This window comes from Trichechus manatus, unplaced genomic scaffold, assembly GCF_000243295.1.
Source record: "Trichechus manatus latirostris isolate Lorelei unplaced genomic scaffold, TriManLat1.0 scaffold00273, whole genome shotgun sequence".
NCBI classification, from domain to species: domain Eukaryota; kingdom Metazoa; phylum Chordata; class Mammalia; order Sirenia; family Trichechidae; genus Trichechus; species Trichechus manatus.
The window spans coordinates 1,981,259-2,009,182 of record NW_004444209.1 but is presented as its reverse complement, the minus strand read 5'-3'; the positions used below and the strand labels follow the sequence as shown (position 1 = coordinate 2,009,182).

At 38.7% G+C, this 27,924-nt stretch overlaps 1 protein-coding gene across 1 annotated transcript; it reads left to right on the top strand.

Annotated features, from left to right (window-relative positions):
* Positions 1–1,798: 1,798 nt before the first annotated feature.
* On the top strand, positions 1,799–4,768 carry LOC101345428 (olfactory receptor 11H4; the record flags this gene model as incomplete). Its single annotated transcript, XM_023725000.1, is given in 1 exon segment — positions 1,799–4,768. A coding segment is annotated over 1 exon segment (855 nt), but the record flags the coding sequence as incomplete, so codon positions are not given.
* Positions 4,769–27,924: the final 23,156 nt, after the last annotated feature.

Sequence of the window (27,924 nt, the reverse complement as noted above, 5' to 3'; positions counted from 1 at the left end):
GCATGTTTGTGGCATAAAATGGTGAATATTCCATTCTAATAACCTAACTATTCCCAGATAGTAATTTTAGAGGCTTTAGAGGGCAGGACTTACGCAGAACCTCGTGAATTCAGTTCATTTCATCAAGGTTGAAACTGAAAATTGATTATTTGGGCTCTTCTGTTCAGCCCCCCTTACTTATCTGCACTTTCACCAAAGACTACAGGAAAAATTCTGTTGTTAACAGATCAGTAACAGGGTACAGTGGTAGAAAAGATGAAGTTGTCAGTATAGAACCAAGAGTGTCCTGAACCGTCATTCACGTCAAGCAGGCATGGTTCATTTCTCAGAACAAAGGATGGGAAGCTCAGATAAATTATTCTGGTCTCTGATTTAAATCTGTGAGCCTGGACTTCATTCCCAACCTGTAGCAGGGAAGGAAATTTATTTCTGCTTCATAAATAAAAATCTGGGAATCATCTATTGAGCACCTTATTCAGGGAAGATGGAAAACAAATGTGTTTTGAATTTATTACTGATTGGAAAAAGAACAACTTCATAACTTCTTTTTGCTCCTTTTTTATGCCTCCTTAAAGACAACCTGCAACAGGGGACTAATGATGTTGGAGTCCAGATCTTCATTCCAAAGCATCTTTTTTCCTTCTTTGCCTTTCAAAGTTTTTTCTCTTCCATTCCTGACAAAGTTGTGGCTGGTGACCTCCAATACAGAAGGCTGGAGATCTTAGTTCAACAAGAAAACTCAACATCAAAACTACCATTTTATTTTTTTGTTTAAGACTCTTAATTCAGGGCTTTATGAACATTAATCAATTATAAGACTAATCTGTTGTTTAAATACATATATTTGTGCATTTTGTTTGCCCAACTCTTACAATAAAATTGCTACCCCATTTGTTCTCAGAGTTGTTTGCTCAATTCTTAAAATTACTACCCCATTTGTTCTCAGATCCCTTTAGAAAACTCCCTTGTTTTAATCACCTAAAAAGACTCACTAAATAAACCAAACCTTTGTATTGAAAGCATTATTTTCTTTATTTCAACTAGGTAGGATCTGAATATGAAAAATAGTATAGATCGTTTCTGTATAGTATGTATAAAAAAACCTGAAAATAAAGAATTGCAAAAGTTAGAGATCTTTTTCTAACTTGTTCTTATTTTAGAACAAAGATATTCATTATGCTGGGTTTTTGTTTGTTTTGCTTTGTCTTGTTTTTAGGTGTCACTCAACTGGTTAGAGTAGTAAAAAGAAAATCTTTAAAGGAAAATTGAAGAACAGCCCTAAGTCTTGGGTATAGTGATGTCTGTGACAATTAGACTATTCTGAAAGGCCAGTGTCCTAGTGTGGGTTTTATCTCCATACATCAGCCAACTAATTCTGTTGCCAAAGGCTTAATTCAACCTCACACCAGCTGTCCTCAAAATATATATTCTTATTTGTGGTTTTTTGTTTGTTTTCTTTTGTTTTGTTTTTAACAAGGTGGGCTAGATAAGAAAAAGCAGATGAGCATAAAGACCTATTATCTACACTGGAAAAACAAGTCAAAAGCAGAAAACGTCTTAAGCATCAAAAGGAAAAAAACGCATCTGGCTATACCACTGGCATGGAAAATTCTAGCTGCATTGGATTCTGCCATAACAATACTGAGATTTAGTGCCACAATAAATTTAAAATAAGGTGGGATTTGTTCCCAACTGGTCTCAGAATACGTCATGTATTTTCCATTATAGGTCAAGCTCTCTTCTCAATAAAGTCTATGAGATACACAGGAAGCAGAGCAACTTGGATTAAACTCATTTCTTTTTTCTTCATAGGTTTAAGACTCATGAACAGGTCAGCAACACACACTGTCTCCTGGGATTCCCTGGTTGCTGGGACATACAGATTTTCCTCTTCTCATTGCTTTTGGTGGTTTATGTCTTGACTCTGCTGGGGAATGCAGCCATCATCTGTGCAGTGAGATGGGACCCACGACTCCACACCCCCTTGTATTTTCTGCTGGGAAACTTTGCCTTCCTTGAGATCTGGTATGTTTCCTCCACTGTTCCCAACATGCTAGCCAACATTCTCTCTAAGATCAAGACCATCTCATTTTCTGGTTGCTTCCTCCAGTTCTATTTTTTCTTTTCCCTGGGCACTACTGAATGTTTCTTCCTGGCAGTAATGGCTTATGATCAGTACCTGGCCATCTGCCTCCCACTGCACTACCCCACCATCATGATTCGGAGGCTCTGTGGCATGCTGGTGTCTCTCTGCTGGCTTGCTGGATTACTTGGCTACCCAATCCCAATTTTCTTCATCTCCCAACTTCCCTTCTGTGGTCCCAATATCATAGATCACTTCCTGTGTGACAGGGACCCACTCATGGCTCTGTCCTATGCCCCAGCCCCTATTACTGAATTTATTTTCTATACTCAGAGCTCCCTTGTCCTCTTTTTCACGATTATGTATATTCTTCAGTCCTACACTCTGCTACTCAGAGCTGTTTTTCAGGTCCCCTCTGCAGCTGGCTGTTGAAAGGCCTTCTCCACATGTGGCTCCCATTTAGTTGTGGTGTCTCTTTTCTACCGGACAGTCGTGGCAATGTATGTGAGTCCCAACTTTGATGCAGAAGATCCTTACACTGGTATATTCAGTAATGACACCTCTCTTTAATCCCCTAATCTATAGTCTTCGTAATAAGGAAATGAAATTTGCCCTGAGAAATGTTCTGTGTAGAATGAGAACAAGTCAAACCTCATGGGTCAAAGATGAAGAACAAGGTGTCCATTATTCCCATGGTCTTTTAGTCCTCACTCTGAGGAGTTAGTGGCCAGATATTTCATCTGCTGTGTCCAACTTTAAATACCTTTCCTGTACTGATCTACTTAAACCTTAATTCACTGATTTTCAACGAGTGAAATTTTTTTAATGTCTGTCCTTATTGGAATGATGAAATGCAATTGTTACCTGAGAGAAATTAGACTTTGGTATATCATCGTTTTTAGGGCAAACCTAGTAACCTTTACTGAATAATTAAGGTGCAGTGACTTTTAACCAGCCAGGGATATTTCTAAACCTAAACAGACACTCCTTTCTTATACCTAGTCTAACAATATTATCTAATCACCCTCTCTTTCTATTAAAAGAAGGAGGGGGGGAAAAAAAACTATGACCAGAAGAAACTCTTTGAACAGATTTTCTTAGAGGTGTAGTTCCCTTGTCACAAGTTTGAAGTAAAACTTCGATACATGCTAAATAGTAATTTGTTGAAGTTGCCTTAACACTTCTGTCCTTATACTTACCACATTATGATGTAATTTATTTATTTACATGAACCTCCCTTTGAGGGAGCTCCTTGAGGACAGGAATTACCTTTTTCATTTCTGGATCCCCAACACAGTGAGAGAGAGAAAAGCATTTTTTGACACCCAGGAACTGGCCTAACACTATCAGGTCCTGGCGTTGAGAGGAGCTGGTCCGTCACTCACAGTTAGACTGGCAGAGTGTTCTCTGTTGAATATAAACAATTTCACAGAACACCAATCTCAAACAAGGCCACTCTGTGATCAGGATGGATCAAGACAAAATCAAGACCACTCCATAATCATGTCTGAGAAGAGTCAAAAACAAGAGCACTGTTCAAACCGCAAAAAATGACCAAACATCCCTCTTTCTGCCTTATATGAAAGACTGCTTTTTCTTCACCAAGTATAGCTTTAACCCAACTTCATTGCTACTGCCTTACAGATAAAAATTAAGATGACAAATCATAAATTTTCCTCTACTTTCTGTCAGCATCCAGAGAAAAAACTCAATTCTTTAAACTCTCCACAAAATCACCTAACACAAGCCCAAATCACATAATAATTACTTTCTAACACCCTGACACGCACCATGGTTTATCATGGCATAGGTTCTCCCTCATTACAACAAGCTAATAAACCCAATTTCAACTTTGTTCAACTACAGGTATGATATGGTGATCTTTCATATGATGGAAATCAAAAGTAGTTCAAAACTCAGCATATAATAAGAGCTTAAATATGTTTATTGAATATTTTCTATCTCAACTTTTTTACTTACAAAAGTAATATGGGATTGTTGTAACAAATTAAAGCAATGTAAAAGTGTATAAAGATAGTGGATTTCCCTTTTTCACTCCCATTCCCATCAATCTTTCTCTGTGCTTCTCAGAGTCAATATATCTAAATTTCTCTGTCTGGTATTCAATGCCCTTCATAATATGGCCCCGATAAACCTATATTATTTGTTTCCCACTGCTTCCCAGCATGAACCCTCAGATCTAGTGGGGCCGTTCACCTGACTGCTCCACTCTCTATTATCTCTGCACCTTTGCTCAGGCTGCTCTTTTAACCCAGAGAGCCTCACCTCATCTTCTGCTATGCAACTTGAGAAAGACAGTTAACACTTACGATTCCTAGGGTCTTATTTTGTAAAATGGCTACAATTTATATCTTGTAAGAATGTCATGAGGATTAAATGAGACAATTTATGTAAAGGCCAAAGCACAGGAAGAGACAAAAGGCTCTCAGCACATGTTCATTCCCCTCTCCTTAACTACCTTTTGTGCCTCAGATTAACCACAACTTCCTCCTCGAATGATTTTGTGTCTACAGGTGACTGGCCTGAGTAGAGATGAGGGTTCATGTTAGAAAGCATGGAAAAAAAATAATATAGATTTTAAAAAAAAACAGTTACTGTCCAGTCAACTCTGACTCGTGGATACGCCATGTGTATCAAAGTAGAACTGTGCTCCATAGGTTTTTCAATGGTTGATTTTTCGGAAGTAAATCACCAGGACGTTGAGGTGTTTCTGGGTGTCCTCACACTTCCAACCTTTTGGTTAGCAGCCAAGCACATTAACCTTTTGCACTATCCAGGGAATCCCAATATAGGGCCATGTTATGAAGGATGATGAATGCCAGACAGAAGAATTTAGATATACCAACTCTGAGGAACAGAGAGAAGGACTAATAAATTGGAAGAAGGGAGGAACAGAAACCTAGGTAACCTCCTTCATGACCATAGGTATCCATGACATCCAAATCTGCCACCTGTTCTATTTCAATAAGTTACATCACCTGCGCCTCCACACCTCCACCCAAATGTTCCCAGAAAAAGGAATAACTGACAACAAACTACTGCCGCTGAGTCTTCTGAGAGATGAGTGTTTGGAACAATAACTTTTCTTGGTGTGGCCATGAGTTAGGAGCTGACTCGATGGCAATAACAGCTTTTACAATGAGTCTCAGAGTTACTAATCAGCTATTGGATAAACAATTTCTGAAGATGGAGAACTGTGGTGAAACATAAAACCCATGACAATGAGAATAGATTTCTTCATTCTCGCCCACTTATCCTATCCCTCTTCCTATCATTTCTCCACTTTTGCTTTCTGAATTCTCTAAAATTTTAGTCCTACAAATTTTCCACCATTGTAGGACGCATGATTGTACCTAACCACCTGTTTTGCTGCCCTCTAGTGGTCACTATGCTTCTATTGCATGCCTAAGCATAAGAGGAAAAACTTCAACCCACCCAAACATAAAGTGGAAAGGAATTTAATTTATTAATTTAATCTTCTAGTTAACTGACCAGAAAAGCCTTTTTATATTGATTATTAAAACCTTTCTTCTTTTGGACCTAGATATATCAAAAATGGAGTCCCCGTGTTGTGCAAACAGTTAATGTGCTAGGCTGCCAACCAAAAGTTTGGAGGTCCAAGTCCACCCACAGACGCCTCAGAAGGAAGGCTACTTCCAAAACATCAGCCATGGAAAACCCTATGGAGCACCGTTCGGCTCTCACACACACGAGTCAGAGCTGAGTCGACAGCAACTGATATATTGACAATAATTTAATCTTTCACCCCATAAGAACTCAGGATGTTTAATGTGGTGGGACAAGCAGTGAGCAGGCAGTCAGTCGATGAGGGTTCCATTCTCAGCTCTATCACCAACTAGCAATGTGTTTTATAAATCACTTCACCTCTCTGGCCTCAGCTTCTTTATCTGTAAAATAAGAAGCTTGAACTGAGTGATGTTTCTAGGGTTCCCTATATTCATTCATCTTTCCCTCAAAATATTTGACCTATTTGTTGTTTTTCATTGCCAACATATATTCTGGTGAGCTAGAATAATATTTTGAGGTATTAACCAAGTTTCTCCATGCCCCTTCCCATACCCAATATTTCCTCATACTTTTACCCTCCTTATTTTTAGAGCTAAAGTCATTGTCTCAGGAGAGGAATGGTGCCTTAGAAAAGAATAAAGATACTTTTAAATTTCAGAAGCTAAAGTCTTTAATTTGCAGCAGCCCAGGTTTTTTAACTTTGAAAATTCTGACAGGATTGAGACCTAAAATTTAATCCATGAAAAAAATCAGGAAGAGGAGATGAAAACCAGTATGTACTGTAACACTAATTTCTGTAATGAATAAAGCCTAAACTTTCTGTGGTTTAACATAATAGAAGTCTATTTCTCATTCACCTAACAGTTAAAGCAGTTTTCCTCCACCAATTTCATACTAGAATGCATGTGCTATCTAAAAGAAGAGTCTTGTCATGAGTTTTTGAGATGATATGTTATATCATTTGATATGTTATATCAATCGAAAGTATGTGAATGACTCTTTGAAGATTTACCGAAGTTCTTAAGTTTTTTAATCTATCAAAACTTAGTATTAAGAAAACATGAAAAATGGGAAAGATCTGAACAGATACTTCACAAAAGAAGATATATCAAGGGCAAATAAACACATGAAAACATTATTTGTCATTACAGAAATGAAAATTAAAACCACAACAAACCACCGCTGCATTCCAATTAAAACAGCTAAAATCCAAAAACCCGACAATAGCAAATGCTGACAAGGATATGGAACAACAGGAACTCTCATTCATTGCTGGTTGGGATGCAAAATGTTACAGCTACTTTGGGAGAGGATTTGGCAGTTTGTTATAAAGCTAAGTATAGACTCACCCTATGACCCATCAGTCAGACTCCTAAGTATTTATCTAAGCAATTTGAAAACTTTTGTCCACCAAAAAAAAAAAAATCTGTACATAACAGTTTATTGTGGTTTTATTCACAGTTACTAAAAACTGGAAGCAACTAAGATGTCCTTCCACAGGGGAATGGATAAACAAACTGGTACATCCATACAATGGTATATTATTCAGCAATAAAAATGAATGAGCTATTGAATCACACAACAACATGGTTGATCTTAAATGCATTGTAGGAAGTAAAAGAAGATCCAAAAGACTACTTACTGTATGATTCTATCCATATGACATTCTGGAAAAGGCAAAACTATAGGGATGGAAAACATATTAGTGATTGCCAGGAGATGGGGGAAAGGGGTGTGGTTGACTACAAAAGGGATGTACCGGGGAACTTTTAGGTGAAGGAACTATTCTGTATGATTCCAGGGTAGGTGGTGAATACATGAATCTATGCATTTATCAAAGCCCACAGAACCATAAATCATGAAAGGTGAACTTTAATGTATGCAAAACTAAAAAAAGAAAAACAATGAACCAGGATGTGAGGGAACCCCAAGATGGAATATAGACTGTGACAAATAAATCTATCTGTATTATAAATGTGTGACATAACTACACTGAGTGGGTAAGGAAAAAAAGGAGGAGCTTACCTAAGGTAAATAACTTTGGAAAATGGAATTTTGACTAGAAACTGTAAGGCTAAAGGCAAAACACCTACATATAAACACTGTACTCTAGTTGGTAAATTTGTTTTTCACAGGAGTATGGGTTAACAATTCTGAAACTGTTTTACATGTATACTGTGGTTGAACAAATAAGGAAATGGATAGCAGATGGTGAGAGCCAGGATTCTCACTGTCTTTATTAGTTTCTATTGCTATAACAAATCACCACAAACTTAGTGGCTTAAAAATAACATAAACATATTATCTTACTGTTCTGGAAGTCAGAAGTCCAAAATCAGTCTCACTGGGCTAAAGTCAAGATGTCAGCAGGGCTGGTTCCTTCTGGAGTCTCTAGGGGAAAATCTGTTTCTTTGCTTTTGCCAGTTTCTAGAGGCTGCCTGCATTCCTTAGCTAATGGCCCCTTCCTCCATCTTCAAATCTAGCAGCATAGTGTCTTCCAATCTCTCTCGCTTCAGTTATCACATCACCTTCTCCATCTTTGACCCTCCTGCCTGTCTCTCATAAAGACTGTTCTGACTATATTGGTCCATTGAATATTCCAGTATAATCTCCCCAGAACAATGTCCTTAGCTTAATCATTGCAAAGTCCCTTTGCCATTTAAAGTAACATAGATTCTGGCGATTAGGATGTGGACATCTTTGAAGGGTCATTATTCAAATCCACCACACTGTCAGAGAGAACAGTTACAGCTAAGCAAGAAAGGAAAGCAAGAATGAACCCTGTGGAACTGATTAGATTCAGAGACATCAGTATGAATTCATGTTTAGTTTGATAGATAAGATAGATATAGAAACAATTACATATATATGTGTGTGTATATACATGATTTAGTGTGTATTCATATATTATGTAGCTCTGTTGACCAAAGGGCACTAGAAGTGATGACACTCCAGTAGCAACAAACACTCCCAACACCCAGATCTTGATTTCTAAATACCATTCTTCAATAAAAGGTAACAGGCAGGGCTCCTTGAAGAAATGACTGATTCTAGGGCTGGAACAAGGAAAATACAAGATGAGGCTAGAGCATCTTGTAGTACCAGAAAGTAAGAAATGCTCAAAAAAAAAAGGATGAGAACATGTCAAAGGGGTACAACAGCCAACCTGAAAGAGCTCTCAGTGGCCAAAACTGGAACAATTTAAACAAAATAAATAGCATAGTATTGGATTATAACCCAAAGTATGAAATAAATATACATGAGTACATACAGATATATAAGTAAGTGACTGAATAAATAAATAAGGGAGAAGAAACAAAATTTCCTTACAAAAGAAATCCACATAATATATGTAGATACTCCCCTCTCCAGGAGGTAGAATTTGATCCCTTTCCTCTGAAGGTGGCCTAGACTCCGTGACACACTTCCAAAGAATATACTAGAAAAAGAGAGAAAAATAATAACTTTACAGTGGAGATATCTGACAAACAACTCCAACAACAGAGTGATGGTTAACATCACCAGTGATGTCATAGGGATATCATGTATCCCTGATACGATGTCATGAGAAGGACATTTCACCTCTGTGATATTCTTACCAATAACCCATAACCACGGTCTAATCATGACAAAAAACATCAAATCCAAATTAGGGGAAAGTTTACAAGACGTTTGGCCAGTATTCCTCAGAAGTATCAAGGTCATGAAAAACAAGGAAAAACTTAGAAACTGTCACAGACCTAGAGGAGACTAGAGAAACATGACATCTAAATGCCATGTGGTACCCTAGATTAAATCCTGGAACAGAAAAAGTACATTAATGGAAGAACTGATGAAATCCAAAAAAATCTGGAGTTTAGTTAGTAACAACATACCAATGTTGACTTCTTAGTTTTAACAAATGTACAATGGAAATGTAAGATGATAACAATGGAGAAAATTGGGTAGTGGCATATGGAGATTCTCTGGACTATCTCTGAAATTTTTTTGTAAATCTAAAATTATTCAAAAATAAAAAAATTTTATTTTTAAAAAATGGCTAACCTAATATTTCTGACCACCTAAATAAACTAGTTCAAAAATTCCAAGGCCCACATGAAAATCTGTTACATACTGACAGTGTGTATGGATTCAAAGAAAAGATTCATCTTCAAAAGAAGTAAGGTTAAAAGTGGTTCGTTAGTAGTGCTTAGTTAGTTTTATTAGTTAAATCCTGAGAAAGGGTTATTAAAACTAGAAGAGAAACATCAGTGCATGTTTGAGGAAAATATTATCTGTGTTTTTAAATACTTGATATGAGAAAGTTTGATTTGATATTAATGCAATGTTAAAAGTTTCCTCACAAGAACTTCTTTTTTTTTATTGTACTTTGGACGAAGGTTTACAGAACAAACTAGTTTCTCATTAAACAATACACATATTGTTTTGTGACATTGGTTGCCATCATGGATTGAATTGTGTCCCCCAAAAATATCTGTCAACTTGGCTAGGTCATGATTCCCAGTATTGTATGATTGTCTACCATTTTATCATCTGATGTGATTTCCCTGTGTGTTGTAAATTCTATCACTATGATGTAATAAAATGGATTAGCTACAGTTATACTGATGAGGTCTACAAGATTAGGTAGTGTCTTAAGCCAATCTCATTTGAGATATAAAAGAGAGAAGCAAGCAGAGACACATGGGAACCTCATACCACCAAGAAAAGCAGTGCCAGGGCAGAGCATGTCCTTTGGACCTGAGGTTCCTGCGCAGAGAAGTTCCCAGACCAAGGGAAGACTGATGACACGGACCTTCCTCCAGAGCCAACAGAGAGAGAAAGCCTTCTCCTGGAGCTGATGCCCTGAATTTGGACTTATAGCCTACTAGACTACAAGAAAATAAACTTCTCTTTGTTAAAACCATCCACTTGTGGTATTTCTGTTATAGCAGCACTAGATGACCAAGACAGTTGCCAACCCCACAACATGTCAATACTCTCCCCTTCTCGACTTTGGGTTCCCCATTACCAGCTTTCCTGTCCCCTCCTGCCTTCTTGTCCTTGCCCCTGGGCTGCTGTGCCCATTCAGTCTCGTTTTATGGGCCTGGCTAATCTTTGGCTGAAGGGTGAACCTCAAAGTGACTTCATTACTGAGTTAAAAAGGTGTTCCGAGGTCACACTCTTGGGGTTTCTCCAGTCTCTGTTAGACCAGTAAGTCTCATCTTTTTTTGTGTATGTCAGTTAGAATTCTGTTCTACATTTTTCTTCAGCTCTGTCTGGGACTCTATATTGTGATCCCTGTCAGAGCAGTCGGTGGTAGTAGCCAGGCACCATCTAGTTGTGCAGGACTCTGTCTGGTGGAGGCTGTGGTACTTGTGGCCCATTAGTTCTTTGGAGTAATCTTTCCCTTGTGTCTTTGGTTTTCTTCATCCTCCCTTACTCCAGACAGGATGAGAACAGTGAAGTATCTTAGATAGCCACACACAAGGTTTTAAGACCCCAGACACTACTCACCAAAGTAGAATGTAGAACATTTTCTTTATAAACTATGTTATGCCAATTGAGCTAGATGTTCCCTGAGACTATGGTCCCCACAGCCCTCAGCCCAGTAATTTAGTCCCTCAGGGAGTTTGGATATGGCTATGGAGCTTCCATGGCCTTCCTCATAAGAACGTTTAAGTTACATTTGTCAATGACAGAAAAGGAACAGCTGTGAGATTTAACAAATGATCACACCCTTAGTTACTATGCAAAGAAACTGAATTATCTGGTTAACAGCCAGAAAGGAGAAAAGCCAATATATATCTTCTGCCATTTGCTACCATGTCCTTCCAGAAAGAAAATTTCTCATCACTGGTGATTATCTAGAATTTGAAGATGATTCCAAGTCTTGCTCAAGAATTTCATGAACTACACCAACCTTAAAAACTAATGTTAAAATGTTATATATTTAAAACATATCCACAGAAACAAGCCCAAAGTTTTCACTGAAAATTTAGAAAATATTTCATTTAGAAATTTTATAGGAATCCAATACTCAATGCCATCTAGTCGATTCTGACACATAGCGACCCCACAGGACAGAGTAAAACTGCCCACAGGGTTTCCAAGGATGTAAATCTTTACAGAAGCAGATTGCTGCATCTGTCTCCTTGGAGTGGCTGGTGGGTTCAAACTGCCAACCTCTTGGTTAGCAGCCCAGTGCTTGACCACTGTGCAACCAGGCTCCTAGAATTCAATAGTTAATGTATTTAATAGTTAATTATTATACATTTTAATAATATTAGTTATATAAACATTATTTTTTCTTATAATAATGTAAAGAAAATATAACAAATTTTCCACCAAAATCTATGGCAATGCCTCCAAATCTCTTCCAGTTTATGACACTATGTCAGAAAAACATAAACTTCTTAATGTCACATTTTCTCAATATCACCTTAAGGGACAGCAAGGCTGTTCAGTCAATAACTCCCTATAACTCCCTGGAAGAACTAAGTTACTCTGATTCAATTCTTCCTCCCAGAATTCGCTCTTGAAGATGAATACACTCACAACTTTAAAACATTAGGAACTTCTGAGAGTTTAATTCTACATCAATACAAGTTGTCAGTATTATTCTGATTCTTTTCTATCCTCATATCACAGTTCTCCAAACACACTATCCCTAGGCAGCTGTCTCTCTCCTTCACAATAGCACTCACTACAACAACTAACTCAATGCCCACGTCAGTTTCATAAGATTTTTCTCAAACTTTTTAAATTAGCATTTGCCATCATTTTGAAGTTTGGGTATGGCTACTTATTTCTTCCTAGGAACTTGGAAGATAATGTTAAGATAAACTATCACACTAGGTATGTCCTTGTGGCATTAACAACTAGATATCCAACAGAGGCAGTATACTGAAAGGCTGGATTAGCACAGTTTTATCCTCAATTATATATATACATATATATATGTATATATATTAAACATTGACACTGCAACAATGGGCTTAAGCATAATAATGATTGTGAGGATGGCACAGGACTGGGCAGTGTTTTGTTCTGTTGTACATAAGGTTGCTGTGAGTTGGAACCGACTCCACAGCACCTAACAACAAATATATTTTTCTATAAAATAGGAAAGTATAAACATTAAAGAATATATTAAAAACCACCTTTAAAAATTAAATCTCAACACTTACAGAAAATTAGGCATGGTACTCACTAATCTTAACTCTTAGGGATTATAATGCTTCCTGCATTATTTTTTCATGGGTTACATAAGAAAATGTAATTCCTTATGCTTTCTAACTTTGGCACAACAATCCCATATAGCAGCCTGGTATAGTGTCAGAAAAACACTAGACTTGGTATGAGATGACCAAGATTCAGGTCCAGGTTTACAACTTACTGGCTGTACAACTTTATTCCTCTTGAACCTCTCCTACTGCTACATCCAATCCTAGTGTAGATGCTCAATCAACACTTAGAAATTTAACTAGGAACTGGTTCTAGGAAGAACAGTGAGGAAGTGAAAGAGGGCTCTTCGCTTGCCAACTTATGAATTTGCTACAGCTATCATCTGTTGATATCTTGGTACTCGTTTCTCCCATCATTCATGGGGCCCCTTTTGGACACTTCAACCAGATACCTTCTCCTTCTCCCCTCTTTGCTAGCAGGAAGAAAACAAAGTTCAGGCCAAGCATGGTAGTTGGCAAAGTCAAGAAAAGGATGGCACTGCTCAAGCTGCCTCTGTGAAAGTAATGCCCAAAGGATTCCTATCCCCAAAGGCCTAATCCAAAGACAAAGTTGTTTTAAATGATTAAAAAAGAAACTCGAAGAACCAAGAATCATAGCAGAAGAGCCTGGGGTCCCCCAGACACCAGTTTGGAGCTCTCTGCAACAGCTCTGCCTGAGTTGATTAGCAGGCGTTGAAGGCCCTGAGAGCCAATTAGAGCAGGAAGTCAGGGTAAGGGCAGGAGAAGTTAGTGCCAATTAAAAGTGAGTGGATCCCTACAGCACCTACAGACCATGACTCAAACTATTGCATCAGCCACGTTCCAGCACCAATTCCCTGAACATGAAGAGAGTGCAAAGGGAGGGTGAGTGAGAGAAGCAGAGGTGCCCTACACCCTGGCAAGCTTCCACTTCTTATCCCAAGTGGACATACACCTGACAATTAAGTGCAAGCATTATCTCTCGATTAGCCAGGCAGAAAATCCCAAAAGCGTGCCTTGAAGACAGAGAAGACAGTGTATGCTGGGAAGCATATCCAATAGTTAAGCAGGGGGTGGTTGACACAACAGCCCTACTACCAAGTCAGAATTGCTCCAGTCAAATCAGATCACACGTGACTCATCGTCCTTTGTGTAGAACAATACCACTTCCATAACGGCTCTCCCCTCCACCCTGTATTTACAAAATGCCTGATGGTTTTCAAAGCGTGTTCATAAACACTGCTCCACTGATTTTCACAAAATCCCTGCAGTTTTGTCATGTATTAGCATTCTCATTAAAGAATTTAAAGAAGCTAAGGTTAAAGTTCAAGAGACTCGCCTATGATCACACAAGCAGTATTATTTATGCATTTTTAAGCAATACACCACTATGCTTATATATACATAGAATAGCTCTACAAGAAAATATAAGAAACTCAAAACAGTGATTGCTGTAGGGAGGAGAACAAAAGGTCAGGAGTGGAAAGAACACTCGCTTTTCTCTGTATACTCTTTTGAAGCTTTTCAGTTTTATACTATTTATATAGAACTTTCTGAAATTAAATCAAAAAGAAAAAGTCACAACTAGGAAGTAGAAAACCACAATCCAATTCTCTTCCCCACTGTACAATGCTGCCTCCCACATGGGGTTAAGAGGCCAGAGCAGTTTTCTTTCTCTGCATCTTTCCACAAAAGCCTCAATCTATCACCCCATCCACATATCTACATGAACAACTTTCTATGAGAACTTTTCCATGGTGGCTGCTCTATGCAAATCTGCCAGGAGGTGAGAGTGTGCTGGAAACCAGCCAGTGATAAAAAAACAAAACAAAACCATTGCCATCGAACCGATTCTGACTCATAGTGACCCTACAGGACAGAAAAGAACCACCTCATAGGGTTGCCAAGGAGCAGCTGGTGGATTCGAATTACTGACCTTTTGGTTAGCAGCTGAGCTCTTAACCACTGCACCACCAGGGCTCCAGCTAGTGATAAGGAAACTGAAAATATGATTCTGGCTTATAGGTAGAATGATTCTAACACAGTTTATATTTGGAAAATAAAAAAGCATCTTTGTTCAAATACCTGAAAAGAACAGAAAAAGGATAACACCACAGAATGAATGCTGCAAAACATGCAGTACCAGGCACTGTGGCTCCCCAATAAATACTCACCAGGCTGATCAGTCACCGACAGAAGTAGAGGAAGCCCCTTTTCTGGAGAGCCTCAAGGAAGATTTCCTGGCCTGAAAGAAAGACGCAGGCTCCCACAAGAAGAAAAGTGAGAGGGCATGACACTATGGATAAGGCCCCAAGACACCTTGACAGAGAAAATTTAATTGACAGAGTATTGAAACAAACTGTCTCTCAGGTCACTTTCCATGCTGACACTGACTCTACAAGTTCAGACACATAAATGGTGGGTCAGAGAGGACAGAGGAAAGTGCTAACAGAATCCCGACAGCAAGAGGCAGTCGTTACCATGGACTAAAATAGGAGACTACTCCTATGGAAACAGCATACATACTTTTTTAAAGTTCATTTATTGGATCCAAGCAAATTTATTGATCAATTGTGTGAATTAAGAGCTATGACTTCAAACACGAGTACCTTCAAAAAAACTCACAGCCTACAGGACACAGGCAAATAATTAAAACACAATGTAATAAATGCTCTGAGAGTATAGAGACAGACACATCAAAATCTACCCCAGGTGTGCTCAGGAAAGTCTTACAGAAGAGGTAACGTTTGAGTTGAATCTTAAAGGACAACTAGGAGTTCTACAAGAGTGAAGAAAACGCATTTCAAGCAGAAGGGACCACATGTGCAACAGTACTGGGATACGAAATTGCATGGAAATTTCTAGATATTAAAGTGGTCTGGGGGGTGCCTCGCATTAAAATTACAAAGAAAAGTGGGCAGAAATGGGGTAGTACAGATAGGCAGACCAAAACATTAAGGCCCTGAGCCATGTGAAGGAGTGCCTTACTGGTATTGTGGAATTGCAGAGTTGCTAAGGGTTTTTAAACAAGGAAGCAGTAAGATCATATTTGCATTTGAAAAAGATGAAATTGTTGGCAGCATAACCTACTTCTGAGACAGAAGAGCAGATTAGCATAATGGATAAGGGTACAAACTCAGGATGCCATGGTTCAAATTCTAGCTCTCATGCTGAATAATAATAATTGTTTTCTGCTTGTCCTGTACCAGGTGTTGAACATGTGTTTGCTCCTTAATCCTCACAACAATCCTACAAAGTATGTAGTAATGTTATCCTCACTTTACAGATGATAAAGCTGAATCAGAGAGGTAAGAAATTTGCCCACATCCTTTGAAGCTGACTAACAGTAAAGATGGAACTACATTTCCCAGAATTCCCTTCCCTGGACAGTTCTAGTTTAGAGTAGGTCAAAAAAAAAAAAAAGTGGGGAGGGGGTAATTTGCATGAGATCTGGAAGGTAGCAATGAATCAGTAGTCATTACCGTCTGAGGGTCACTGTGGTGTTATGTTGTTGTCAGGTGCCACTGAGTTGGTTCCGACTCATAGTGACAATTGTATAAGGTCTAATTTATGTACTAAATCTCTTATCCCATAACTCATAACGGTTCTGAACCATGGCTGATACATTCCATCATCCTGTTCCCTAATTCTGACTGCTAAGCCCCATATTCTGATAAAGAATAGCCCATTTCCCACTGTCCCTCTGAAAGGCTAGAGACCATGTTGACCTATGAGAGGAGCAATACCCAGAGCAGCAGCCCTGTTCTATAGGCTTCAAAATTATTATTATTCTGCATTCAAGGTGTCAATACCCTCCATATATCCTGTTCTCCAAACCTTCCATCTATCCAGACAGTCATTTTTTATTGAGTCAGGAGACATCTAACACTCACAGATGTATATGACATTCAGAACTCAGAGATAAATATGAATTTTCTGTCTTTAAGGAGTTCAATCATATAATCAAATGACTATAATAAAGCATGTGCTATATAATACAAAATGTACAAAGTGCTATAGCATTTCCTAAACATATCTTTCTAACTTTTTTTTCTCTAATACAGTTTCCTCAGTCTTGGATGCCCTCTTTTACATTTCACATCATATTTATAAATAGCCACAAGTATATTATTAAAAGATGCTCAAACTCGTGGCCATCTAAGATACTCCACTGGTCCCACCCCATCTAGAGCAAGAGTGAATGAAGAAAATAAAAAATACAAGGGAAAGATTAGTCCAGATGACTAATGGACCACAAGTACCACAGCCTCCACCAGACTGAGTCCAGCACAGCTAGATGGTGCCCAGCTACCACCACTGAATGCTCTGACAGGGATCACAATTGAGGGTCCCAGACAGAGCTGGAGAAAAATGTAGAAAATTCTAACTCACAAAAAAAAGACCAGACTTACTGGTCTGACAGAGACTGGAGAGATCCTGAGAGTATGGCCCCTGGACACTCTTTTAACTTGGTACTGAAGTTACTCCTGAGGTTCACCCTTCAGGCAAAGATTAGATAGGCCCATAAAACAAACAATAATACATGTAGCTCAACCATGTATACAAGACTTAATGGGCACACCAGCCCAGGGGCAAGGACGAGAAGGCAGGAGAGAACAGGAAAGCAGGTTGAAAGGGAAAAGTGGACCCAAGATCGAGAAGGGGAAAAGTGTTGATACATCACGGGGCTGGCAACCAACATCATAAAACAATATGTGTACTAATTGTTTAACGAGAAACTAATTTGCTCTGTAAACTTTCATCTAAAGCACAATAAAAAAATAAAAATAAATAAAAGATGCTCAAACTCAAAAATAAACGGATGCAAGTTTAAAACAATGAAGTATCAAGTTACATATCAGATATAAAAGCCATATCCCAGCTTATGAAGAAATAGGCACTCTTATAACAATAGATAAAGTGTAAACTGGTATATCCTTTATGAAATACAATTTAATAGTATCTATCAAATTGATCTAATTATTTCACTTCATGACATTTACCCAGTCGCAATACTCCCACAAGCATACAAAAAAATTACACATGTTCATTGTATTATTCATAATAAACAAAAATTGAATGACTTAAATGCCCAACCAAGAGGAATGATTAAACAAATTATTCTATATTCATTAAGTGGAAAACTATACAGCTATTTTTTAAATGTAGTATATCTGTATTAACTGTCATGGAAGGATGATCATCAGGTATTAAGAGAATAAGGGAACTGCAGGCCTATTTTTTTGTAAAGAGAGGGACCCAATACAGAGCAACTACCACAAAATAACACTCCTGTATTTCACTGAATCTAAGATGCTGTCTTAGTTATCTAGTGCTGCTATAACAAATACCACAAGTGGATGGCTTTAACAAAGAGAAATTTATTCTCTCACAGTCTAGGAAGCTAGAAATCCAAATTCAGGATGCCAGCTCCATGGGAAGGCTTTCTCCTTCTGTCGGCTCTGGGGGAAGGTCCTTGTCATCAATCTTCCCCTGGTCTAGGAGCTTCTCAGTGCAGGGACCCCAGGACCAAAGGACGCACTGCCCTCCTGGTTCTGTATTATTGGTGGCGTGAGGTCCCTCTATCTCTATGCTGGCTTTTCTTTTTTATATCTCAAAAGAAATTGACTCAAGATACAACTTAATCTTGTAGATTGAGTCCTGTCTCATTAACATAACTGCCTCTAAGGGACAGGAGTTGGTTGGATGGACACGAGAAGCCCAGGGTGGAAAGGGAGAGTGTGATGTCACATTATAGGGATTGCAACTAGTGTCACATAACAATATGTGTATAAATTTTTGTATGAGAAATTAACTTGATCGGTAAACTTTCACCTACAGCACGATAAAAATAAATTAAAAAAAAATCTAACTGTCTATAATCCTGCCTCATTAATATCATAGAGGCAGGATTTACAATACATAGGAAAATCACACCAGATGACAAAATGGTGGACATCACACAATACTAGGAATCATGGCCTAGCCAAGTTGATACACATTTTGGGGGGACACAATTCAATCCATAACAGATGTCATAGACTATAAGATGCACCATTATTTTTGTGCCTCTAAAAAAAGTAAAATTCTACAACTTATGACACAAGGCTTTCATGTTGCATAAATTCTATGTTGCAATGTAATTTCAAAAATGTTAAAATTTGGTGGGGGGAGAGGAATGGTTCTTCTTAGAATCAAGAAAATGTAGGATTTGACACCACATTCCCTAAATATTTTCCAGACAAAAGAGGCCTCAAAGTATATAGATTCAGGGTTATATGTAGGATTTCCTGGAAGAGGAATTGACATAATTAGCTTTGGAGATGTCAATCAGCACTTAAATAATTCCCAAGATATTTTTTCCCATTACACTAAACATAGGGCCATAGGAACCACAGAGCTGCTACCTAGCCAAGACTTGACAACCCCTTTTTGAGAGCTTCCTCCCATTACACAATTCAGAACATACTGGCACACAAATTCCAAATGTAAAGAGCTATCACGTCTAGATATTTACAATAAGGAATGCTGGAAAGGAATAGGGATATCACTGGGGTCCTGCTTTAGTACTAGAACAGGACTGGGCATGCAAATAAGCATGGTCCACTATCACAAAGAAAAATCAGGCTCTTTGGGCCCAAGAGCAACCAAATTGAAGCTCTCCTCTCTTTCTTGTAAAAAGTTTTTTTTATGGGGAAATTCTAAGTGTGCTGTTAAGATATTTGTCATAGATTGAATTGTGTCCCCCAAAAACATCTGTCAACTTGGTTAGGTCATGATTCCCGGTATTGTATGATTGTGTAATCTGATGTGATTTCCTTATGTGTTGTAAATTCAATCACTATGATCCAATAAGGTGGATTAGCAGCAGTTATACTGATGAGGTATACGAGACTGGATGGTGTCTTAAGCCAATCTCTTTTGAGATATAAAAGCGACAAGCGAGCAGAGACACTTGGGAACATTATACCACCTAGAAAGCCATGACGGGAGCAGAGTGCGTCCTTCGGACCTGAGGTTCCTGTGCAGAGAAGCTCCCAGATCAAGGAAAGACTGATGACACAGACATTCATCCAGAGCCAACAGAGAAAGCGTTCCTCTTGAGCTGACACTCTGAATTTGGATTCGTAGCCTACTGGACTGTGAGAGAATAAACTTCTATTTGTTAGAGCCATCCACTCGTGGTATCTCTGTTATAGCAGCACTAGATGACAAAGATAATACTCAAAGCCTAATGACTTAGGAGAAAATAATAATAATTGCTTGATTTACACAGATCCAAAGCTGATCCTGAAGGTCTCTCTGTTCATATATTGGCCTGGAAAGTTTTTCACCCCAACTAGAAGGTTAAGACTCAATCTAGAAGCAAGGCCAAGATGGCGGAGTAGTCAGATGCTTCCTGTGGTCCCTCTTACAACAAAGACCCAAAAAAACAAGTGAATCGATTATATATGGCAATCAAGGAGCCCTGAACATCAAAGGAAAAGTTGACAAATCAGACTGAGTGGCAGGGGAGGGACAGACAGTTCAGAAGCAGAAAGGAGTTGCCAGACCTGACCTGGTGGGAGCTGGCACCCTTCAGGCCAGATAGGCTGGGGTGCATGGTGAGGCAAGCAGTGGCGTTTGGGAGGCGTTTTCCACATCTGGAGAGACTCAGCGGCAGAGAGCCAGAACCAGTGAAAAGCAGAGCTCAATCGGCAAAAGATAAGTACTTGCATCTGACCTACTGCACAGATCAAAAAACACCCCCTTTGGGAAAAACCTCTCTCCTATTTACCTTCTCCCTTCCTGCTCTGCACCGGGCCCTGGGTCAGCTTCAGCAATTGCCGAATACCCTGGGCCAGAAGTAGGAACCATCGCACACCCTGAGCCATTCTCCTGGCCATGGAGAGGGAACAAATTAACAAACAGGGGAAAAATAATCTGCTGGCTCCCCTAAGCCAGGAACTCAGGGTAGGTACAGCTCCTTTGCCTAGGCACAGGCATAAGGGGTCCACAGACTTTGAATGCCTTTCGCCCATGCATAGACCTGTGTGGGCCCATTTCAACAGCATTGGCCCACACTACCACAGTACAGGATATATACCTGAAGTCTAACTTCAACTGTTTCAGCTATATGGTGAAGTGGCATGTTCATGAAATTTGAAACTGCTCTGCCATTAAGCAGGGTCCTTACCTACCCACACTAGGGGTCTGAGGAATGGTGGCTCCACCCATGTCACCTTGCCAACCGCAACCAGGGACCAAGAATAAGTGGTCCCCCCCAGTCCTTACAGCCAACAGCATTGGGTGCTCATAGTTCAGCTGCAAAACCCACCCACCTACATGCTCTAGGTAACAGGGACATGCTTTCCTCCCAGACACTCAGGGGCAGCCATCAGCCTGCTGCCTTGCTCAGCATGTAACCCCCTACTACAGCCAGATACCTGTGCCTATGCCAATCACCCATGCCTGCCTAGGACTCTAGGCGAGAGCCTGCACCACACACTACATGACCGACTACCTGGACACCTGAGCTGAATTCATACAAGGAAAGCAAAAAGACTCCTGGGCTCACGTACCTAGTAACAGATCTAACCACCTGGTGACAGGACGTGAGAGCTTCGAAGGCACCAAAAATCAAACTAGCTCACATGACCAGCCTATCTGGGCACATCAAAACAAAACAAGAAGCTAGGACACAGTAAGCAAACATAAAATTAATAAATAGAATAACTTATTGATGGCTCAGAAACAAGTCAATATCAAATCACATAAAGAGGCAGATCTTGATAGCTTCAGCAAGCTCCCAAAATAAAGAATCAAGAAAAATTCTGGAGGAAGAGAATTTCTTGGAATTACCAGAGGTAGAATACAAAAGATTAATATACAGAACTCTTTAAGAGATCAGGAAGGAAATCAGACAAAATGTAGAAAATCCAAGGAACACACAGACAAAGCAATAGAGGATCTTAAGAAGGCTATTCAAGAGCATAAAGATAAATTTAATAGGGGCAAGAATCCATAGAAAGACAGCAATCACAAATCCAGAAAATTAACAATTTTTCATCTGGAGAGGAAGTCAAGGCAATATAAAGAAAAAAAAGATTGGTTTAAACTTAGAAAAATAGGGGTAAATATTAAGGTAATCACAAAGGAAACTAACAAACATACACATCAAAATAAAAAACAAGATAAAACATAAAGATTCAGTAAACACAAAATCAACAACAATGAAAAAGATGAAAAGAAAATATATAAAGAAAAACGACCCAGCACAGAAAATAAGTGGAACAAAGAAACTGTCAACAACACACAAAAAAAGACATCAAAATGACAGCACTAAACTCATACCTATCAATAATTATGCTGAATGTAAATGGACTAAATGCACCAATCAAGAGATAGAGAGTGGCAGAATGGATAAAAAAACACAATCTGTCCATATGCTGCCTACAAGAGATATACCTTAGACTTAAAGACACAAACAAACTAAAACCCAAAGGATGGAAAAAAATATATCAAGCAAACAACACTCAAAAAAGAGCAGGAGTGGCAATATTAATCTATAACAAAATAGACTTTAAAGCAAAATCCACCACAAATATAAGGAAGGACACTGTATGATTAAAGGGTCAGTACACCAGGAGGACATAACTATAATAAATATTTATGCACCCAACAACAGGGCTCCAAAATACATAAAATAAACTTTAACAGCGCTGAAAAGAGAGATAGACAGCTCTACAATAATAGTAGGAGACTTCAACACATCACATTCAGTGATAGAACATCCAGAAAGAAGCTCAAAAAAGACATGAAAGATCTAAGTGCCACAATCCAACCAACTAGATCTCATGGACATATACCGACCACTCCACCCAACAGCAGCCAAGTATACTTTCTTTTCCAACCCACACAGAACATTCTCCAGAAAAGACCACATACTCGACAATAAAGTAAGCCTTAACAAAATCCCAAGCATCAAAATATTACAAAGCAACTTATCTGACCATAAAGCCATAAAAGCAGAAATCAATAACAGAAATGGCAAGGAAAAAAAAAATTAAACACATGGAAACTGAAATAATACCTTGCTCAAAAACTACTGCGTTATAGAAGAAATTAAAGATGGAATAAAAAAATTCATAGAATCAAATGAGAATGAAAACATCCTACCAGAACTTTTGGGACACAGGAAAAGCAGTGCTCAGAGGTCAGTTTATAGCAATAAATGTACATATCTAAAAAGAAGAAAGGGGCAAAATCAAAACATTAACTCTATAACTCGAACAAGTAGAAACAGAGCAGCAAAAGAAGACTTCGGGTGCCAGAAGAAAGGAAATAATAAGAATTAGAGAAGAATTAAATGAAATAGAGAATAGAAAAACAATTGAAAGTGTTAACAAGACTAAAAGCTGGTTCTCTGAAAAGATCAACAAAATCAATACACCATTGGCCAAACTGACAAAAGAAAAACAGGAGAGGAAGCAAATAACCCGTATAAGAAATGAGACAGATGAAATCACAACTGAAATTAAAAGAATCATAACAGAACACTATGAAAAGATGTACTCTAACAAATTTGAAAACCTAGAGGAAATGGACAAGCTTCTAGAAACACACTACCTACCTAAACTAACATAAACAGAGGTAGAACAACTAAATAAACCTATACCAAAAGAAGAGATTGAAAAGGTAATTTTAAAACTCCCAACAAAAAAATAGCCATGGCCCGGATGGTTTCACTGGAGAATTCTACAAAACTTTCAGAGAAGAGTTAACATCACTACTACTAAAGGTATTTCAGAGCATACAAAAGGATGGAATATTCCCAAACTCATTGTATGAAGCCAGTATAACGCTGACACCAAATCCAGGTAAAGACACCACAAAAAAAGAAAAATTACAAATATCCCTCATGAACACTGACACAAAAATATTCACCAAAGTTCTAGCCAATAGAATTCAACAACTTATCAAAAAAATAATTCACTGTGATCAAATGGGATTTATACCAGGTATGCACGGATGGCTCAACATTAGAAAAACAATCAATGTACTCTATCACATAAATAAAACAAAAGAACCACATGATCTTATCAATTGATGCAGAAAAGGCATTTGACAAAGTCCAACACCATTCATAATAAAAACTCTCAGTGAAATAGGAATAGAAGGGAAATTCCTCATCATAATTAAGGGCATTTATACAAAGCCACCCTAAATGGAGAGAGTTTGAAAGCATTCTCCTTGAGAATGGGAACCAGACAAGGATGCCCTTTATCATCACTCTTATTCAACATTGTGCTGGAGGTCCTAGCCAGAGCAATTAGGCTAGAAAAAGAAATAAACGGCATCCAAATTGGTAAGGAAGAAGTGAAAGTATCTCTATTTGTAGATGATATGATCTTATACACAGAAAACCCCAGAGACTCCACAAGAAAACTACTGGAACTAACAGAAGATTTCAGCAAAGTATCAGGATACAAGATAAACATACAAAAATCAGCTGGATTCCTCTACACCAACAAAGAGAGCTTCCAAGAGGAAATCACCAAATCAATACCATCTGCAATAGCCCCCCAAAAATAAAATACTTAGGAATAATTCTAACCAGAGACGTAAAAGACCTATACAATGAAAACTACAAGACACTACTGCAAGAAACCAAAAGAGACCTGCATAAGCGGAAGAACATACCTTGCTTATGAATAGGAAGGTTCAACATTGTGAAAACGTCAATTCAACCCAAAGTGATCTACAGATACAGTGCAATCCCGATCCAAATTCCAGCAGCATTTTTTAAAGAGATGGAGAAACAAATCACCAACTTCATATGGAAAGGGAAGAGGTCTTGGATAAGAAAAACATTACTGAAGAAGAACAAAGTGGGAGGCCTCACGCTACCTGATTTTAGAACCTATTATACCACCACGGTAGTCAAAACAGCCTGGTACGGGTACAACAACAGATACATAGACAAATGGAACAGAATTGAGAACCCAGATGTCAATTCATCCACCTATGAGCAGCTGATATTTAACAAAGGCCCAAAATCCATTAAGTGGGGAAAAGACAGCCTCTTTAACAAATGGTGCTGGTACAACTGGATATCCATCTGCAAAAAATAAAACAAGACCCACACCTCACACTAAGCACAAAAACTGACTCAAAATGGAACAAAGACCTAAATATAAAATCTAAAACAATAGAGATTATGGAAGAAAAAATAGGGACAATGCTAGGAGCCCTAATACATGGTATAAACAGAATACAAAATATTACTAACAATGCACAAACACCAGAAGAGAAACTAGATAATTGGGAACTCCTAAAAATCAAACACTTATGCTCATCAAAAGACCTCACCAAAAGAGTCAAAAGACAACCTACAGACTGGGAAAAAATTTTTGGCTACGACATATCCGATCATTATCTAATCTCTAAAAACTACAAGATACTGCAAAACCTCAACAATAAAAAGACAAATAACCCAATTAAAAAATGGGTAAAGGATATGAACAGGCACTTCACCAAAGAAGACATTCAGGCGGCTAACAGATACATGAGGAAATGCTCACAATCATTAGCTATTAGAGAAATGCAAATCAAAACTACAATGCGATACCATCTCACCCCAACAAGGCTAGCATTAATCCAAAAAACACAAAATAATATATGTTGGAGAGGTTGTGGAGAGACTGGAACACTGGTGGTAATCTAAAATGGTCCAACCACTTTGGAAATCGATTTGGCACTTCCTTAAAAAGCTAGAAATAAAAGTACATTACGATACAGCAATCCCACTCCTTGAAATATATCCTAGAGAAATAAGAGCCATCACACAAATAGATATATGCACACCCATGTTCACTGCAGCACTGTTCATGATAGCAAAAAGATAGAAACAACCTAGGTGCCTATCAACAGACAAATGGATAAACAAATTACAGTATATTCACACTTTGGAATACTACACAACAATAAAGAACAATGATGAATCCGTGAAACATCTTATAACATGGAGGAATCTGGAAGGCATTATGCTGAGTGGATTTAGTCAGTCACAAAAGGACAAACATTGTATAAGACCACTATTATAAGAACTCAAGAAAGGGTTTAAACACAGAAGAAAACATTCTTTGATGGTTACACAGGTGGGCAGGGAGACAGAGGAGTATTCACTAACTAGATAGTAGACAAGAATTATCTTAGGTGAAGGGAAGGACAACACACACTACAGGCAAAGTCAGCACAACTGGACTAAACCAAAGCTAAGAAGTTTCCTGAATACAATCAAACACTTCGAGGGACACAGGAGCAGGGGCAGGGCTCTGGGGACTATGGTTTCAGGGGACATCTAGGTCAACTGGTATAACAAAGTTGATTAAGAAAAAGTTCTGTAGTCCACTTTGGTGAGTGGCATCTGGGGTCTTAAAAGCTAGCAAATGGCCATCTAAGATGCATCAATTGGTCCCAACCCACTTGGAGCAAAGGAGAATGAACAATACAAAAGACACAAGGAAAGTATTAGCCCAAGAGACAGAAAGGGTCACATAAACCAGAGACTTCATTAGCCTGAAACCAGAAGAACTAGACGGTGCCCGCCTAGCACCAATGACGGCCCTGACAGGGAACACAACAGAGTCCCTGACAGAGCAGGAGAAAAGTGGGGTGCAGAACTCCAATTCCAGTCAAAAGACCAGACTTAATGGCTTGACTGAGCCTGGAGGCACCCTGGAAGACATGGCCCCTGGATTCTCTGTTAGCCCAAAACTAAAACCATTCCCAAGGCCAACTCTTCAAAGATTAGACTGGACTATGGGACATAAAATGATACTCGTGAGGAGTGTGCTTCTTAGCTCAAGTAGATACATGAGACTAAATGGGCAGCTCCTGTCCAGAGGCTAGAAGTTAGAGAGGGTCAGGACCTGGTTGAATGGACATGGGAAGTCCTGGATGGAAAGGAGGAATGTGCTGTCACCATATAGGGAGAGCAACTAGGGTCACATAACAATGTATATAAATTTTTGTAACAGAGACTGACTTGAATTGTAAACTTTCACTTAAACCATGACAATAAATAATTTTTTTTAAAAAAAAGACTTAATCTACCACTCTACTCACTGGTCAGAGATACAAGTTATAACAGGGATATACAGGAAAGAGATGAGTTCCTGTGAATCCCAAAATATTAGCATTGAAAGCAATCTTAAATCAACTACTTTGGTGAGTAGCGTCTGGGGTCTTAAAAGCTTGTGAGCCATTTTAAGATACAAGTATTGGTCTCTCCATCTGGAGCAAAGGAGAGTGAAGAAAACCAAAGACTTAAGGTAACAATTAGTCCAAAGGAACAACTGACCACAGGAACCAACAGTCTCCACTAGCCTGAGACCAGAAGAACTAGATGGTGTCTGGCTACCACTACAGACTGCTCTGACCAGGATGACAATAGAAGGTTTGGTTAGAATGTAAAAACAAAAATGTAGAACAAAATTCAAATTCATAAAAAAGACCAGATTTACTGGTCCGAGAGAGACTGGCGAAACCTCCAAGACTATGGCCCTTAGACACCTTTCTAACTGGGAACTGAAGCCATTCCCAGAGATCACCTTTCAGCCAAATTATAAACAGGCCTATAAAATAACGAATAACACCGTGAGGAAAGTGTTCCTTAGAACAATCATCTATATGAGACCAAAAGGACAACAACTACCCAAAAGCAAAGATGAAAAGGCAGGAAGGGGCAGGAAAATGGAAATGGGGAACTCGGGGTGGTAATGGGGAGAGTGCTGACACATTGTGGGGATTGCAACCAATGTCATGGAACAATTTATGTATAAACTATTGAATGGAAAACTAATTTGCTCTGTAAACCTTCACCTAAAGCACAATAAAAGAAAAAAGAAAGAAAGTGCCTAGGCCTATGTCATGGTTTGAATTATGTCCCCCCAAAAATGTGTGCATCAATTTGGCTGGGCCATGAGTGCCAGAATTGTGTGGTTGACCTCCATTTTGTGATTATAATTTTATGTTAAAGAGGATTAGAGTGGGATTGTAACACCACCTTTACCCAGGTCACATCCTTGATCCAATGTAAAGGGAGTTTCCCTGGGGTGTAGCCTG